Here is a 15059-nt window from a genome sequence, read left to right on the forward strand (position 1 = left end):
TGGTTCCCTTTCTCATTGTTTCCCTGCAGCAGTACTCCTGCTTCCCGTATGATAGTCCTAATGAGTTGTATTCTAGTTATGAGTTAGTTGAATGCTATGTGAGTGTTATAGCTGCTAGAAAGGAAGTCAAAGACAGTTCAGAGACTTGCTCTTTCAGTGTAAACACATTTTGCTTTTTGTTGTGCTGTCATATAAAATGTCCCCTCCCTCTGTTCTTTTTCAGTATAATGGGCGTTTTGAGTAACAAGTGTGGCTTTCAACTCCAATATCAAATGATTTTTTCAATATGGCTCCTGGCATTTAGTCCTCAAATGTGTGAACACCTTCGCCGCTACAATATCATTCCTGTTCTCTCAGACATCCTTCAAGAATCTGTCAAAGAGAAAGTAACAAGAATCATTCTTGCAGCATTCCGTGTAAGTACTCAAAGAGGGAAAGTTGTTGTGTGTATGGGTATAACATTATTTTGCCGTGATGCGTCTTTGAAAGGTGAGAAGTAAGCTATGTAACTGAATGGAATGTGTGACTTGTACTTTGATTATATTCAGACAGCAAAAGTCCCTTTTTGTTTCAGTGCCTGCTGCAGGACTATTAAAGGAGTTTTTCTCTCAGGGCCTGTAGTTTAGTCTGGAGTTGTGTTTCAGATTCTGGGTCTCCTGACTAGCAGTATGCTAGTCAACTGTAAAGACTTCAATTTATAAACATTACAATTATGTTGTCAGGATATTAGAATTTTGTCTGTTATAAAGATGAACTTAAAGATGATGAAGGTTGAGGACAAGAAAGTAGCTTTGTTATATCACACAAAGCATTGTTGAGTGTTTCCTCAAAGCCATTGTCTTCGTGAATCAGTTGTCCGCTTGGTCATTTTGTTTGTTGCCTAAGGATTCAGATATGTTTCTGGGAGATGTCTACCCAGGTGATATAACTGAACATGTTTCATGTGATGCTTATTACTCTGTGGCAGGTGTCTGTAACGATAAGTCTTTGCACCAGCCACCCAAGTTCTGCCTGCCTCCAATTAAGGTCCCAGGTATAAGGATGAATCTTTCCACCAAGCTGCCCGAGCCTGGCTGCCATGTGGCACCTGAAATAACACACAGACTTATATTAGGTACAAAGCTGTTAGCTAATGACTAAGATTTCTTATTTGCTAGCTCTATCTTAAGTATCACTCATAACTATTAATCTATGTATTTTATAAACTTATCTTATTGAGGATGCCGGGCAGCAAGCATCCTGTCTTCCTGGGCTCACATGGTGATTCCCTTTACTACATTTCCCAGAATCCTCCTGGACTCCTAGTCCCACCTATTGTGCTTCCTCATTGGCTAATAGTGCTTTATTCAGCAACCAATAAGACAAATACATACACAGAAGGACTTTCTCCATCATTTTCTCTTTTCTGTCTAAATAAAAAGTAGGGTTTTACCATTAACGTTTAACAAGATTTAAAGAAGATGTATCATCTATCTTATCTTTGTGAGTCTAAAGTCTGACATGTAACTTATCTTTTATAATAACTAAAGACAACTATAACCATAACTATGTGTCTTCAACTCCATCAAAGACCACAGAAGAATAATATATAAACTCTAGAATTGACAGAGACATCTCACTACCTGGACAGTCACCCACAGTTCCTCTGTAACGTTGTGGGCATCCATCTTCAGCCCATAGGCCACAGTGTGTCTGGCAGACTTCTCCATTTCAGCAGGAACCCTTCAGGACTGTTCATCTTGTTTTGTAAGTTAAGCAGTCACTTTCTTGTGGGTCCTGCATGTCCAGTTTATACAGCAACAAACAGTCTAGGCAAGAGCAGTTTCTTGCCCAAATGGCTAAGCTTGCCATGTTGAAAGTAAACTCCATAACGAGTTTCTTCGATGCCCATCCTCCTCTCAGACGTAATTGGTGTGCCAGGAGCAGTTGTGTCTCACTGTCACGATAAACCCTAAACCATTTAAATGCCATATATTCTGTAGGTCTTTGAAAGGTTTGAAGAATATCTATCCATTTCAAATACATCTCTGTATATTTAGAAAACCTAACTAACCAATTGTAAGTTCTGACTATTATAGGTGACTATATAATCTGTATCTAATTATGCATTACATTTTAAAAGATCTGTATAAACACAATGCCTAAACAAGAAGAGAAATATACATATCACAAAATTGACCTTAAATTATATCAATATATGAAAATCCATACCAATGCAAAGTATTCATTTCTATATCCTATTCCCCTTTTTTTCCTTTAAAAAGAGACTGTGATCATTACCATTCATAACCAACCCCATTTAAATGAAAACAAACATTTATAAACAATATTTGGGAATTTGGGAGTTGTTCATTCCAAACTGCTTCCTGCTGGTTGGGGGCAATGTCCATACCATGGGGATCATGATAAAACACAGAAATCCTGGCTGTAGTCATCTATGACTGCATCATCTCAGCTGTTTTGGATGTAGGATCAGTTGGGCAACTGCTTCAGGGCATCTTGCTTCATCAAACCCTATTCGTCTGGAAGGAATTCATAGCTTTTCATTTTCTGTGGAAACACAAGCAAAAACTCCTTTCCCAAGTAACCTGTCCTTATATTCAAATTTGGAAGTCAAAGCATTTTTAATATATATAAGTTAGATTAATTTAGCAGCATCTATAATCAAATGTATTGTAGCAGCTGTAACTCTTAACTTGGCAGTCAAAACAATTTAAAGACAACAATATAGCATATAGTATCCAGACTCTGAGTATTTTCCATCTTTACGTGGATTTTTATTATTCTATTTCTTTTACTTCCTTTTTTTTCTGAGACAGGGTTTCTCTGTGTTAATCGGCCTTCCTCTGCTTTCTTCAGCAAATCCTACCGGCGTGCACCGCCACCACCACCACCACCACTGGCTCCTTCCTTCCTCCCTCCCTCCCTCCATTCCCTCCTTCCTTCCTTCCTTCCTTCCTTCCTTCCTTCCTTCCTTCCTTCCTTCCTTCCTTCCTTCCTTCCAAACATAGCATAAACCTTTAGAGGTTTTTCTTCATCTGAATCTATCTTTATTGTAAATCTTTACCTTTTTCTGGCCATGTGATCTTTTATCTGCTAAACAGCATTGCTAAAATTAAAGCAGCAGCTTGCTTTAGCCACTATCTTTTCAAGATGGTGGAGGCATGTTTACCACCAGCATTGAGAGCTGTGCTCACTGCCTTGGTCCATGCTGCCATCAAGCAGCAGGCTGCTGGCTTGGAGATGTGGTCACTGCCACTGCCAGCTGCTCGTACACACCATACAATTGTTAGCCATCTCTGTAGCCTTTATAACTTTATTCTCAACAGTATATAATATGTATGCTTTAATTTCTTTCTATGTAGATCTTATATTCCTTTAGTCATGTTGCATTCTACTGTAGAGTATTAACCATTATAAGTGTTAACCATTGTCCTATGGGTGGGAGCATGAGGTATTTGTAGCTTATTTTATACTTCCCTGAATAATTTTATATATGATTCTGGGTATCTAATTGGTAAACCAAAGGAATACACTTATTTTAAAAACTTTTTTTATAGTTAATACCAAATGATCTTTCAGAAATGTACCAGATTACATTTCCATCTGCTGTGTATTGAGTTTGTTATTCTTTTGTCTTACTAATAATTAACATTGTAACTCTTGGTTTTTATAGAATCTTCTGTGAAGAGTGAAATCATTGTTTTAAATTTTCCTTTTGTTAGTAATAAAGTAAATCATCTTTTTTTCCCACTTATAAATGCATATTATTTCATTTTTTGTTTTTGTTTTCCATTTGATATTTTTTAAATTTAAATTAGAAACGATCTTAATTTACATATCAATTTCAGTTCCCTCTCCCTCCCATCCTCCCATGCCTCCCACCAACGCCCCCCCTACCCCAATCCCACTCCCTATCCACTCCCCAGGGAGAGTGAGGCCTTCCATGGGGGATCTTCAAAGCCTGTCACATCATTTGGGACAGGGCCTAGTCCCTCCCCCATGTATTTAGGCTGAGAGAGTATCCCTTCATGGAGGAATGGGCTCCCAAAGTCCATTTGTGCACTAGGAATAAATACTGGTTCCACTACAAGAGGCCCCATAGACTGCCCAGGCCTCCTAACTGTCACCCAAGTCCTATGCTGGTTCCCCAGCTGTCTGCTGAGGTACATGATCCCCCACAGGTCAGCTGTTTCTCTGGGTTTCCTCAGCATGGTCTTAACCCCTTTGCTCATTACTCCTCCATCTCTCCAACTGGATTCCAGGAGTTCAGCTGAGTGCCTAGCTGTAGATCTCTGCTTCTGTTTCCATCAGGTACTGGATGAAGGCTCTAGGATGGCATTTTAAGGTAGTCATCAATCTCATTGTAGGGAAGGGCATTTAAGGTAGCCCCTCCACTATTGCTTAGATTCTTAGTTGGGGTCATCCTTGTAGATTTCTGGACATTTCCCTAGTGCCAGATTTCTCTTTAAGCTATAATGGCTCCCTCTATTGAGGTATCTCTCTTTTTTGCTTTCTTCTGTTCATCCCCTGACCCAATCTTCTTGATCCCTCATGGTCTCCTCTCTCCTCTTCTTTCTCCTACCTTCCTCCCCTTCCCCCCTTCCTCACTCTTCATATGCATTGGGATGTTCAAGTCTTGCTGGTGTAGAATCCCTAGACTCTGGTGGTGTTATATTAGTCTTTCTGTTGTTGAATGTGTTTTTATACTGTTGTCTTCCCTTTGCTTCTTCCAGTGAGTGCTGGTGGGGTCTCTCCCTCTTCTGGTGGGTATGGGTCCAAGGCGCTCTCCAGGTGGGTGCAGGTGGGTCCAAGACTCCAATGGCAGCAGATGTTAGATGGCTCTTCCTGTGTATTCTGGTCCAAGACTGGCATGGCAATGGTGGCAAATGCTGGATGGCTGGGTCTGCCTCCAGGTCTCTGGGGGTTCATTGGAGGGATGGGACTGGGGTTGAGTTTCAGGGGACTCAAACAGGGAAAGCTGGGCAGGAAACGGCTGGGCACTTACCTCTTCCTGTGTGTGCCGGTCCAAGACTGGGATGGTGATGGTGTCAGATGCTGGATGTGAAGCCTCTTTTTTTGTTCATTTTCTTTTATTAGTTCTTTGAGAATTACATACAAGTGTTTCGATCATATTTATCCTCCTTCAACTCTTCCAAGATCCACCTACTCTTCCCTTCCCAACCAATTTTGTGTCCGTTTTTGGGTTTTCTTTTCCCATGAAGGTCAATTTGTGTTGACCAAATACTCTTAGATGTGTGGCTTTCCACTGGAGCATGATCAGCTTATCAGGGGCTACACTGCTAAGGAAACTGATTCTTTCTTTCCCCAGTAGCTCACAGTGTTAATAGCTCCTTAGCTAGTGGGATTTGTTCTCTGTTCCACAATGCTCTTTTCCTTTCCCTTTGGGAGAGGGAGTACAGGACATCTGTTTGATTTAGGCTTGAGCCTTCTGCAGTCCTCTCTGTACCTCGGGTAGTTGTGAGTCTCTATGTTGATTATCATCTGCTGTAAGCAGAGGATTAAGAGATGTCATAATCTATGGGCATAATGATAGGTCATTAGGAATTGGTTTGATATTATGTCCATTTAGCAGAATAATGATAGGTCATTAGTAGCTGGTTTGATGCTATGTCTATTTAGCAGAATAATAGTAGTATGTTCTCCCCTAAGTCCCATGTTCTGTCTAGCCAGAGGTTCTTGGCTTGGTGCCAACTATGGGTTTCATCTTGTGGGATAGGTCTTAAATCCAAGCAGAAAGCTATTGGTTACTCTGATATTTATGCCACTATTGTGCCTGAGAGCATGCCATGGGATGCTGATTTTAGCTCATAGGGTTCATACCTGGGTAAGATTGATGGCATCTAGTCTGGATATATCACAGTGGCTACTGGAAAGTAGAGGATTCCATAGCTGGCAGAGTCTGGGTTATCAACTCTTAGGATGTTGTTAGTATTGATGACAGCAGAGTCCATGAAGGTTGGTGCTGAGTGCAGCTTTGTGGACAGAGGAAGAAGTTCCTTGGTTCTGGGGATGACCTCCATACCTCTCATTTGCTTGGCCTCTCAATGTTCCAACTGTTTGATGTATCTAGTAAGAGAATTATCATTTCTTAAATTTGTAACTATGTTGAATCCCTACCACATCATAGGCCCCATATCTGTTTGTGACTGTATGAAGGACTCAACAAAGTCTAGAAAAAATAAAGTAGAAAAGCTTTCTACAGGAGTTGACTTTATTCATTTTTTAAAGATGTATTTATTTATAATGTATACAGTGTTCTGTCTGCATGTATGCCTGCCCTCCAGAAGAGGGCCCCAGATCTCCTTATAGATGGTTGTGAGCCACCATGTAGTTTCTGGGAATTGAACTCAGGACTTCTGGAAGAGTATCCAGTGCTCTTAACCTCTGAGCCATCTCTCCAGCTAGACGTTATTAATCTTTAAAAACCAATTATTGACCAATTTTAATTCCTTTTAACACTTGGCTAGATATATTTTTTTTAAATTCATTTTTTGTGATTTAAAATTGTGGGGATAAAATTGTGTGTTTTGTCTGTTGTTTGAAGCTCCTGCTCAAATTATAATCGACCTGCTACCATATCTCCATGATTGTTTTCACAGTTATGTTAATACTGCTAGTATATTGGAGGTTTATTATAATAGTCTACTTGAACATACCATAGAAAGCAAGACTAGAGAAGGAGATACCCTGTATCAAACAAAACAAAACAAATCAAAATTATACTTATAGTATATTTATAGTTTCACTTTTACCCTTAATGCATGTAATTTATTCTATTTTTTTGGTGTTAATATATGTAATTTTGGGTATCAGATTATTTAAAGTATAACCAGACTATTGAAAGACATACTATTTCTTTGGTCTCTTTGCTAAACTTGGGTTAATGCAATAATTTCTGTGAATAAACTGAGGGCCAAACCTCAAAGCAATATCTTTATACATCCATGTTTTCAGGTCTGTCTGTCTATTCAGAAATTTTGCCTACATTTCTCTGGTAGAGCCATACATAAGGGTATGGTAAACCCATCGATTTATAGCCTCAGATAGTTGGGAACATATACAAATCATCCTCAGTTACCTTCAGAAACATTTAACTGAAGAGGTAGTCTGATCATGATCTAGTCATGTTTTCTCCCATGTCTTTAAACTCAGAAGAAAGCTTTTGTAATGAACGTACGCCTAAGGAAGCTTGCTGAACTGTTACAAACTGAACAAGTGTACCCATTGCCAGTCAATTTTTTCTTCTGTTTAGCTGAATGAATTTTATATTTGAAAATGTCATTTCTACTTAATTTGTAATAAGTGCTGGACTTTTAATTGCATTTTCAATTTTCAGTTCCAAAAATTAATTAGCATGTTTGAAGGCTGTGATTAAAGCAGATACTATTTGCTTTGTTGTCTAGAGTTTTTCTGTCTGTTGTTTTATTTCCCCTTTGGATTTGCTTAGTTAGGAGCCTGCATTTAATGTTAGATAATAATAAAGCAAATTATATTTTTTACAACTGTATGGTTTTCATCAGGAAAGCATAACAAAAAATACCAAATTTTTAAATGAAATTTTCAGGTCTAACTCCCCCCCCCTTTTTTCTTTCTTTCTTTCTTTTTTTTTTTTTTCTTTTAGAAACTCTCCCTATTCCTCTCATGAAATTTTTGGCTTTCTTATTAGGATACCAGGTGTGAAAGAGGTCTAGGAAAGACTTGAGGCATTTTAATTTGGGGGTGAGTCCTTTGATTAGTGCGTCTAAAAATTGTCTGCCTCCACACCAGCAGTGGATGTAGACAGAAAGCAAAAATGAGCATGGAGAAACATCAAGAATTTGACAGACAAATTCTATTAAATTTTATAATACAAATGTTGATATTTCATGTTTCCAAAATTCTTTATTTCTATCATTATTATATATTTTTAAAGACAGGTTCTTTGGCTTGGAACTCACACTTATGTAGATCAGAGCGGATTCAAACTCACAACTATCTGTCTGCTTCTGCCTTCTGAGTGCTGGAATTAAATGTGTGCACATGATACCTGCTCCAAAATCCATTAATTTTTAAGAAGTAAATATGTTAATTTGTGGCTGATTTAAGATTAAAAGGCAGAACTGATCCTAACTCTTGATTTGCTTTAACCTAAAAATCTATATTTTATATTGCTTACACTGTAGTTTTGTCCATAGGGATTTGTTTCATTTTGTTCTTAGTGAAGTTAAGGTCAGTATCGCAACATATTTTCAAATGCTGAAGTGATAGCTATAAGAGTGTGCTCGCTAGTTTTATGTTAATTCAATACAAGTTACAGTCACCTGGGATGAGGGAGCCTCAATTGAGAAAATGCCTCCATTAAGATCAGGCTGCTGGCAAGCCTGTATGGCATTGTATTAATTAGTGATTGATGGGGAATGGCCCAGCCTATTGTGGGTAGTGCTGTCCCTGGACTTATTGGTTCTTGGGTCTATAAGAGAGCAGGTTGATTAAGCCATGAGGAGCAAGCCAGTAAGCAGCACTCCTTTATGGCCTCTTCATCAGCTCCTGACTTCCTTCCATGATGAACAGTGATATGGAATGATATGTTAAGCCAAATAATCCCTTTCTTCCCCTAGTTGCTTTTGGTTATGGTGTTTCATCACAGCAGTGAAGAATGGGTTTAGCCACTTTAATTTTGTTTAGATGCTATTTGGTTTTAGGATCACTTATTTATTGTTATTGTGTCTTTGTGTGAGTATGGTGATCAGAACACAATTTAGTGGAGTTGCTTCCCTCCTACTTTTATATAGATTGCAGGAATCAAACTCATGTTGGCAGATTTGTGTGATAAACCCTACTTGCTGAGCCATTTTGTTGGCTTATAAAATTTTATTGCTGGTGGCACATAACTTTAATCCCAGCACTTGGGAGGCAGAGGCAGGTAGATCTCTGTGATTTTCAGGATGGCCTGAGCTGTTACACAGAGAAACCCTGTTTAAAACAAAAACAAACAAAAAGAACCCCAAAACAAACAAACAAAAAAACCAAACCAAAACAAAAATTTATTGCTATCTAAGTTATTCCTGGTAGACTCAGTTTCTTAAATTTTATTTTTCATATCCCCATGACTTTCCCTTCTTTTTACTGGGTCTCATTATGCAGCCCAGTGCTCATCCCTGCATTGCCATACCCAAAACTCATTCTTCCTTTTTGTTGTTTATTAGGTGGAGACATTAAGTGTAACTAGCTTTTCAAGAAAGCTAGATAAAGCCTAATGACTGATTTGAAGAAAAAGGATGAATCAGAGAGATGGCACAACTTCTAGGTGTTCATTATATTGAGAATTGAGAGTTGAGTTAGGCCATCTTAGTTACACTGGATGTGTCATCGTTATAGTAGACACCAGTAATTATAATTATTAGCACTTATACAAGTAGGCAAGGGAATTAACTATAAGAACAAAAGAACTTTAATAAGTTTCTGAAGCTAGAAGAGAAGATAGTAGGAAAAGTCACAGGAAGGGGTAAATATTTACTAGAAGCACAAATAAATTTCACAAAAGGAAAGAAGGGAAGAGTTTCATTAAGGTTCAGACTTAGGACTTGGCAGTTCAGGGTCTCAAAAAGAATTTGTGAAAGGAAATCATGGTAGTTCAGGAAGGAGAATAGTTTGGAGTAGTCCTAACAGAAATTGAGGGGAGGGAGCAGTTAAACATGTTCTATGAAGTCTAGTGTGAGACCTTGATGAGGATCTTAGCCGAGTAAGGAGACACACACACATAAAAATGTTAACTGTCATGATGAACTACAGATTGCAATGCAATGTTATATTTCCAAATATAAATAAAAAATTTAATTAATGCTCTTTAACCAAATCATACTATAGAGAACTTAATCAGTAAAATTTTAACCCTTTGAAATTTGAAACTTGTTTTCATTTTGTAATGTATCATGGAGATTGTGTTATATATACTTTAAAAATAATGCATACTTTTAAAGTTTGAGTAGTGTTCTGTACTTAAATGTAAAATAAAGGTTGTCAGTTTTTATTTGGGGGGGGAATTGTATGGAATTGCATAAATTCTGCTGTTTTATCATCATCTTTACCGACTTACCTATCTCTGTACTATTTTTGAGCTCATTAGTAAATTTCAAAATTCCAAATGTTAGGCAGGTAATTGTACCTGCTCTCCTGGGCACTGGGAAGGTGTTAAGCCTGTTAAAGTTGCTGTTAGTGTGAATGTTAAGTTATCAAGTTCTTATTGGAAGCATCCCTTCTGATATTCATTGGCCTGTAAATAAGCAAAGACATTGGAGGTAGGGCAGTGTGACTCCCTGTGTAGCAGTCCTGAGCTCTTACACCTAAATTGCCTTGAACAAAAGGATTGAGTTTAATAGTCAGCCTATGTCTTGGTCAAGGTTTCTATTACTGTGATAAAAACACCAGACTGAATATGGGGAGGAAAGGGTTTATTTCAGCTTCAGTTCTCAGGTCACACTCCAGCACTGAGAGAAGTCAAGGCAGGAACTCAACTAAGGCAGGAACCTGGAAGCAGGAGCTGAAGCAGAGGCCGTGGAGGGAAGGCTGCTTAATGGCCTGCTCCTCATGGCCTTCTCAACTTATTTTAGGGGACAAGTTGAGACAGGGTTTCTCTGTGTAGCTCTGGCTGGTCTGGAACTCAATAAGTAGACCGGGATGGTCTTGAGCTCACAGAAATCTACCTGCCTCTGCCTTTCAAGTGCTGGAATTACAGAGTATACTGCCTTGCTAGGTTCAGCTTTCTTTTTTATACCACTCAGGACTACCTGCCCAGGGATGGCACCACCCACAATGGGTGGGACCCTCCGTAGCAATCATCAATCAAGAAAATAACCTACAGACTTGCCTATAGGCCAGTCTTATGGAGGCATTTTTTTTTTCCAGGTGAGATTTCCTCTTCTCAGAAATGTCTAGGTTTGAGTTGACAAAAATAACTATCACAGTTAGATTACCTTTATGCCACTGTCAGCCACTTAAAAATATGCCAGGTTGCCTGTTTTTAATTACTATTTATATGCTAAGGTCTGGACTGCTAATTTCTCCAAAATGTTCTTTTTGTTCAGGCTTGTATGGCTATCCGAGGTCTTTTGTGGTTCCTTATGAGTTTTAGGATGGCTTTTTTTTTTTTTTTTTTTTTTTAATGAAGTATGAAATGGGTTTTTGGTTGAGATTGTAAATAACTTTTGGTAGCATGGTCATTTTCACAGTGTTTGTTCATTTAGGGGTATTGGCCTGTAACTTTCTTTCTTGTTATATCTTGTATCTGGTTTGAGTGTTACAGTGTTACTGACTTTGTAGAAGGAGTTTGGACAACAACTTCTGTTTCTAATGTTTTTTGAATAGTTTAAGAAGGATTTCTTGTTGGTCTTCTTTAACTGTCTGATAGAAGTACACTGTGAACTCATCTAATCTGGGACTTTTTATTTTTTAAGATGGAAGGCTTTTATTACTATTTCAGTCTCCTATTTTATAGGTCTTTTTTTTTAGTTTTTAACTTGTTCTTAGTTTAATCTTATCCATTTCTTTTATGTTTTCCAGATTAATGAAGTAAAGGTTTTGAACACATTCCTTTATAATAGTCTGAATTTCTTTGGTTTGTTGTAATGTTTTCTTGTTCATTTCTGATTCTGTTAATTTGGGGCCCTTTCTTCTTTTGGTCAGGCAAAGAGTCTGTCTTGTTTATCTTCTCAACCAGTTCTTAAGAGTTTTTTATTTTTTTCCCTCTGATTTTATTATTTCTTGCCATTGACTAGGTTTGGAATTAGGGTTTGTTTTTTTTCCTCCAACTTTTTGAGTTATATCATTAAGCCATTTATTTGTGCTTTTTCTGTTTTTTTTTTTTTTAATGTAGACACTTAGAATTATAAATTTTCCCTGTAGGACTGTTCATGACATGTCCCAGAGAGTTTCTTGTGTTTTCATTTTTATTTAGTTCTGGGAAGTTTTTTTTTTTTCTTATTTCTTTCTTGATTTCTTATATGGCCCATTCACCATTCAATAAAAGTTGTTAATCTCCATGAGTTTGTGTGTTTTCCAGAAGTTATTTGCTGTGAATTTTAAGTTTTACTGTATTCTAGTCAAATATGATACAAGGAGTTATTTCAGTCTCTGTGAATTCATGAAGATTTGCTTTGTGTCCCAGCACATGGTTGATTTTAGAGAAGCTTTTGTGTGCTGCTGAAATGATGTATATTCTTTAGTTTTGTGCAGAATATTCCATAGATATCTGTTTAGTCCATTTGATTATGATGTCAATTTATTCGGATGTTTCTTGGTCTATTTTCTTTTTCAGATTGCCTATCTATTAGAGAAAGTGGGGTATTTAAGATACCTACTATTAATTCGTTGATGTTAATCTGTGTTAATCCAATTAAATTGGGTGCTCTGGATTATGGTGCATATATGTTTAGGATAGTAATGTTTTTTGTTTACTGTTCCCATGGTTAGAATGAAGTGTCCCTCTTTATCTCTTTTGAGCAGTTTTAGTTTGCAGTGTATTTTGTCAAATATTAGGATAGTGATATCTACATGTTTCTTGTCCCATTTGATTGTAATAGTTTTGTTTATCCTTCTACTCTTAAGGTGGTGCTTGCCTTTAAAGCTGTGTTTCCTGTAGATGGTTGGTAGGTAGGTAGGTAGGTAGGTAGATAGATAGATAGATAGATAGATAGATGGATTTTGTTTCTTGATCTTTTCAGGTAGTCCATGACTTTTGATCGAAGAATTGAGGCCATTGATATTTCAAGTTATTGATGAAATGTGTGTATTAATTGTGGTCATTGTATTCATTTTTTGGTGCTGTTTGTGTTCTCAGTAGTATTTTGTATTTTAATGATAGTATGGCTTTGTATTTCTTTGCACAGTGTCTCTGCTGTGCTCATTCCTCTCTACAGCCTGAAATAATACTTTCTCTATTTTCTTTAGGTTTGGTTTGTTAGATACAATTTTTAAAGGCTGTTTATTTTTTTGGGAAGTTTTCCTTTCTCCTTCAATCATGGCAGATAATTTTGCTGGCTCTATTAGTCTAGGTTAGCCATCATAGTCTTTTGGGACTTGGAATGTATTGTTCCAGGATCTTCTGGATTTCAGTTTCCACTGAAAAATCAGCTCTTAATTCTGATGGGTTTTCCTTTATATATAACTTGCATTTTTTCTCTTGTAGTTTTCAATGCACATTCTTTATTAAGTATACTTAGTGTTTTAACTGTGATATGCTCTGGAGATTTTCTTTTCTGGTCTTATCTATTCGGTGTTCTCTGTGCTTCTTTTATTTGTGTAGGTGTGCTTTTCCTTACTTTTGGAAAGTTTTCTTCTCTGATCTTCTTGAAGATTTATGCCACTAATGTGGGATTCTTCTCCTTTATCTGTGTCTGTAATTCAAAAGTTTGCTTTTCTCATGGTGCCCCACATTTCCTGTTTGTCCTTTCCTGTGTTTTTAGACATCTTTTATATTTCTTACCTATTTGTTTTAGATCCTCTACTTTATCTTCTAGTCCTGATATTCCATATTCTCATGATTGATTCTACTTTTAATGCTTTCCTTTGAGCTTTCTGGTTGAACTGTTGGGTTTTTCAATTCCATCTTCATTTCAGCTGGAGTCATCTTTAGTGTTTCTATCTCTCAATTGAATTCCATTCTCAAGTCTTTGATTAGTCTTTGTTATTTTTGTCAGACTTATGTTTGTGTTTTCTTGGGCATTGCTCTGGCATTTAGTCTCCTTAAGTTTTTTCTCATTGAGTTCATTGAACTGTTCCTTTGTGATGCCTTTAAACTCCTTTAATACTTTGGGGGAGATTTATGATTGTTCTTTTAATTATGTGTTCTGGAATTCATCCAGATAATTACCATTGGCAAACATTTCTACAGGTAGGCTTTGGAGAGAAGATATTTGCTTACTCTTTTATATTGTTTATAGTTTTAGAGTTTGACTCTATGCATGTGGACCTCTTTTGTTAGTTCTGAATTTCTTATGGACACAGCAGGTTGGGTGGGGCAGAAGAGAGAATATTCTGGTGGGTTGTGTCAGGAGGCTGGAAATGGATTGGGTAGAATGGAATCAGGTGACAGGGGAGACTGGGCTGGTATACAGGATGTGCTTCCTGTTCCAAGCTTGGAATGTGGAGGGGTAGCTTGATGGATAGAAATACTGGATATAGTATGGGAAAGTCTGGCTTGGGAGGTGGGGGATGGGATGATCCTGGCTGAAACCTAGAGCTTCTTTGCTGTGCAGGCAAGGAAGGAAGACATGAGAAATCTAGCTACTGAGTGTGGTGGTTGGAGGTAAGGTAATGCTGAAGGAATCTATGGGTGGGTTCAGATAGGATGTATTGTGGTGGAAGCCTACTGACTGGCTGTGGTACAGGGTAGGGACATCAGACTAGCCTGGTACACAAGTTGTTAGACTTGGGTAGATCTATTTGGTTGAAGAAAAGGCATGTATGGGGAGGTCAAGGAGACTCACCAGGGTAGACCTGGAAGAGGACATGGGAAGTGTGTGGTAGTGGAGACAGTGACTGATCTGACATCTTCAAGGAGATTACATCTCTTAAAAGTTCCACTACATCACAGAAATGCTGTAGGCTAGCAGCTAAGCTTTTATAATGCTGACCTTTGGGGGGGGGCATTTCAGATTTAAACTAGAGGTATTTCATACTCAGAAATAGGCTTCTAATTAGAACTCAGGAAAGAAGGATTCTAGACAGAGTCACCTCTTAAAAGTATTGGAAGGTGTAAAGAGCTGTGGATGTCTGCAAACATCATGTACTTTCTCTATGTCTCTGTCCAATCCAGAATTTCCTAGAAAAATCAACTGAAAGAGAAACTCGCCAAGAATATGCTCTGGCTATGATTCAGTGCAAAGTCCTGAAACAGTTGGAGAACTTGGAGCAGCAGAAGTATGATGATGAAGACATCAGTGAAGACATCAAATTTCTTTTAGAAAAACTTGGTGAGAGTGTCCAGGACCTTAGGTGTGTTATCATCATTATCATTATTATTATTTGAGATAGGGTCTCATATGTAGCCCTGACTGTCC

At 37.8% G+C, this 15059-nt stretch overlaps 1 protein-coding gene across 4 annotated transcripts in view; it reads left to right on the plus strand.

Annotated features, from left to right (window-relative positions):
* Positions 1-15059, plus strand: part of Atp6v1h (ATPase H+ transporting V1 subunit H) — an 85374-nt gene that overhangs the window by 32036 nt on the left and 38279 nt on the right. For all 4 annotated transcript variants that reach the window (XM_035440033.1, XM_027398937.2, XM_027398938.2 and 1 more), the window contains 2 exons: positions 224-416; positions 14816-14994. In XM_035440033.1, coding sequence (XP_035295924.1) covers positions 224-416; positions 14816-14994 — 372 coding nt within the window. The remainder of the gene's footprint in view (positions 1-223; positions 417-14815; positions 14995-15059) is intronic.

This window comes from Cricetulus griseus, chromosome 2 (assembly GCF_003668045.3).
Source record: "Cricetulus griseus strain 17A/GY chromosome 2, alternate assembly CriGri-PICRH-1.0, whole genome shotgun sequence".
NCBI classification, from domain to species: domain Eukaryota; kingdom Metazoa; phylum Chordata; class Mammalia; order Rodentia; family Cricetidae; genus Cricetulus; species Cricetulus griseus.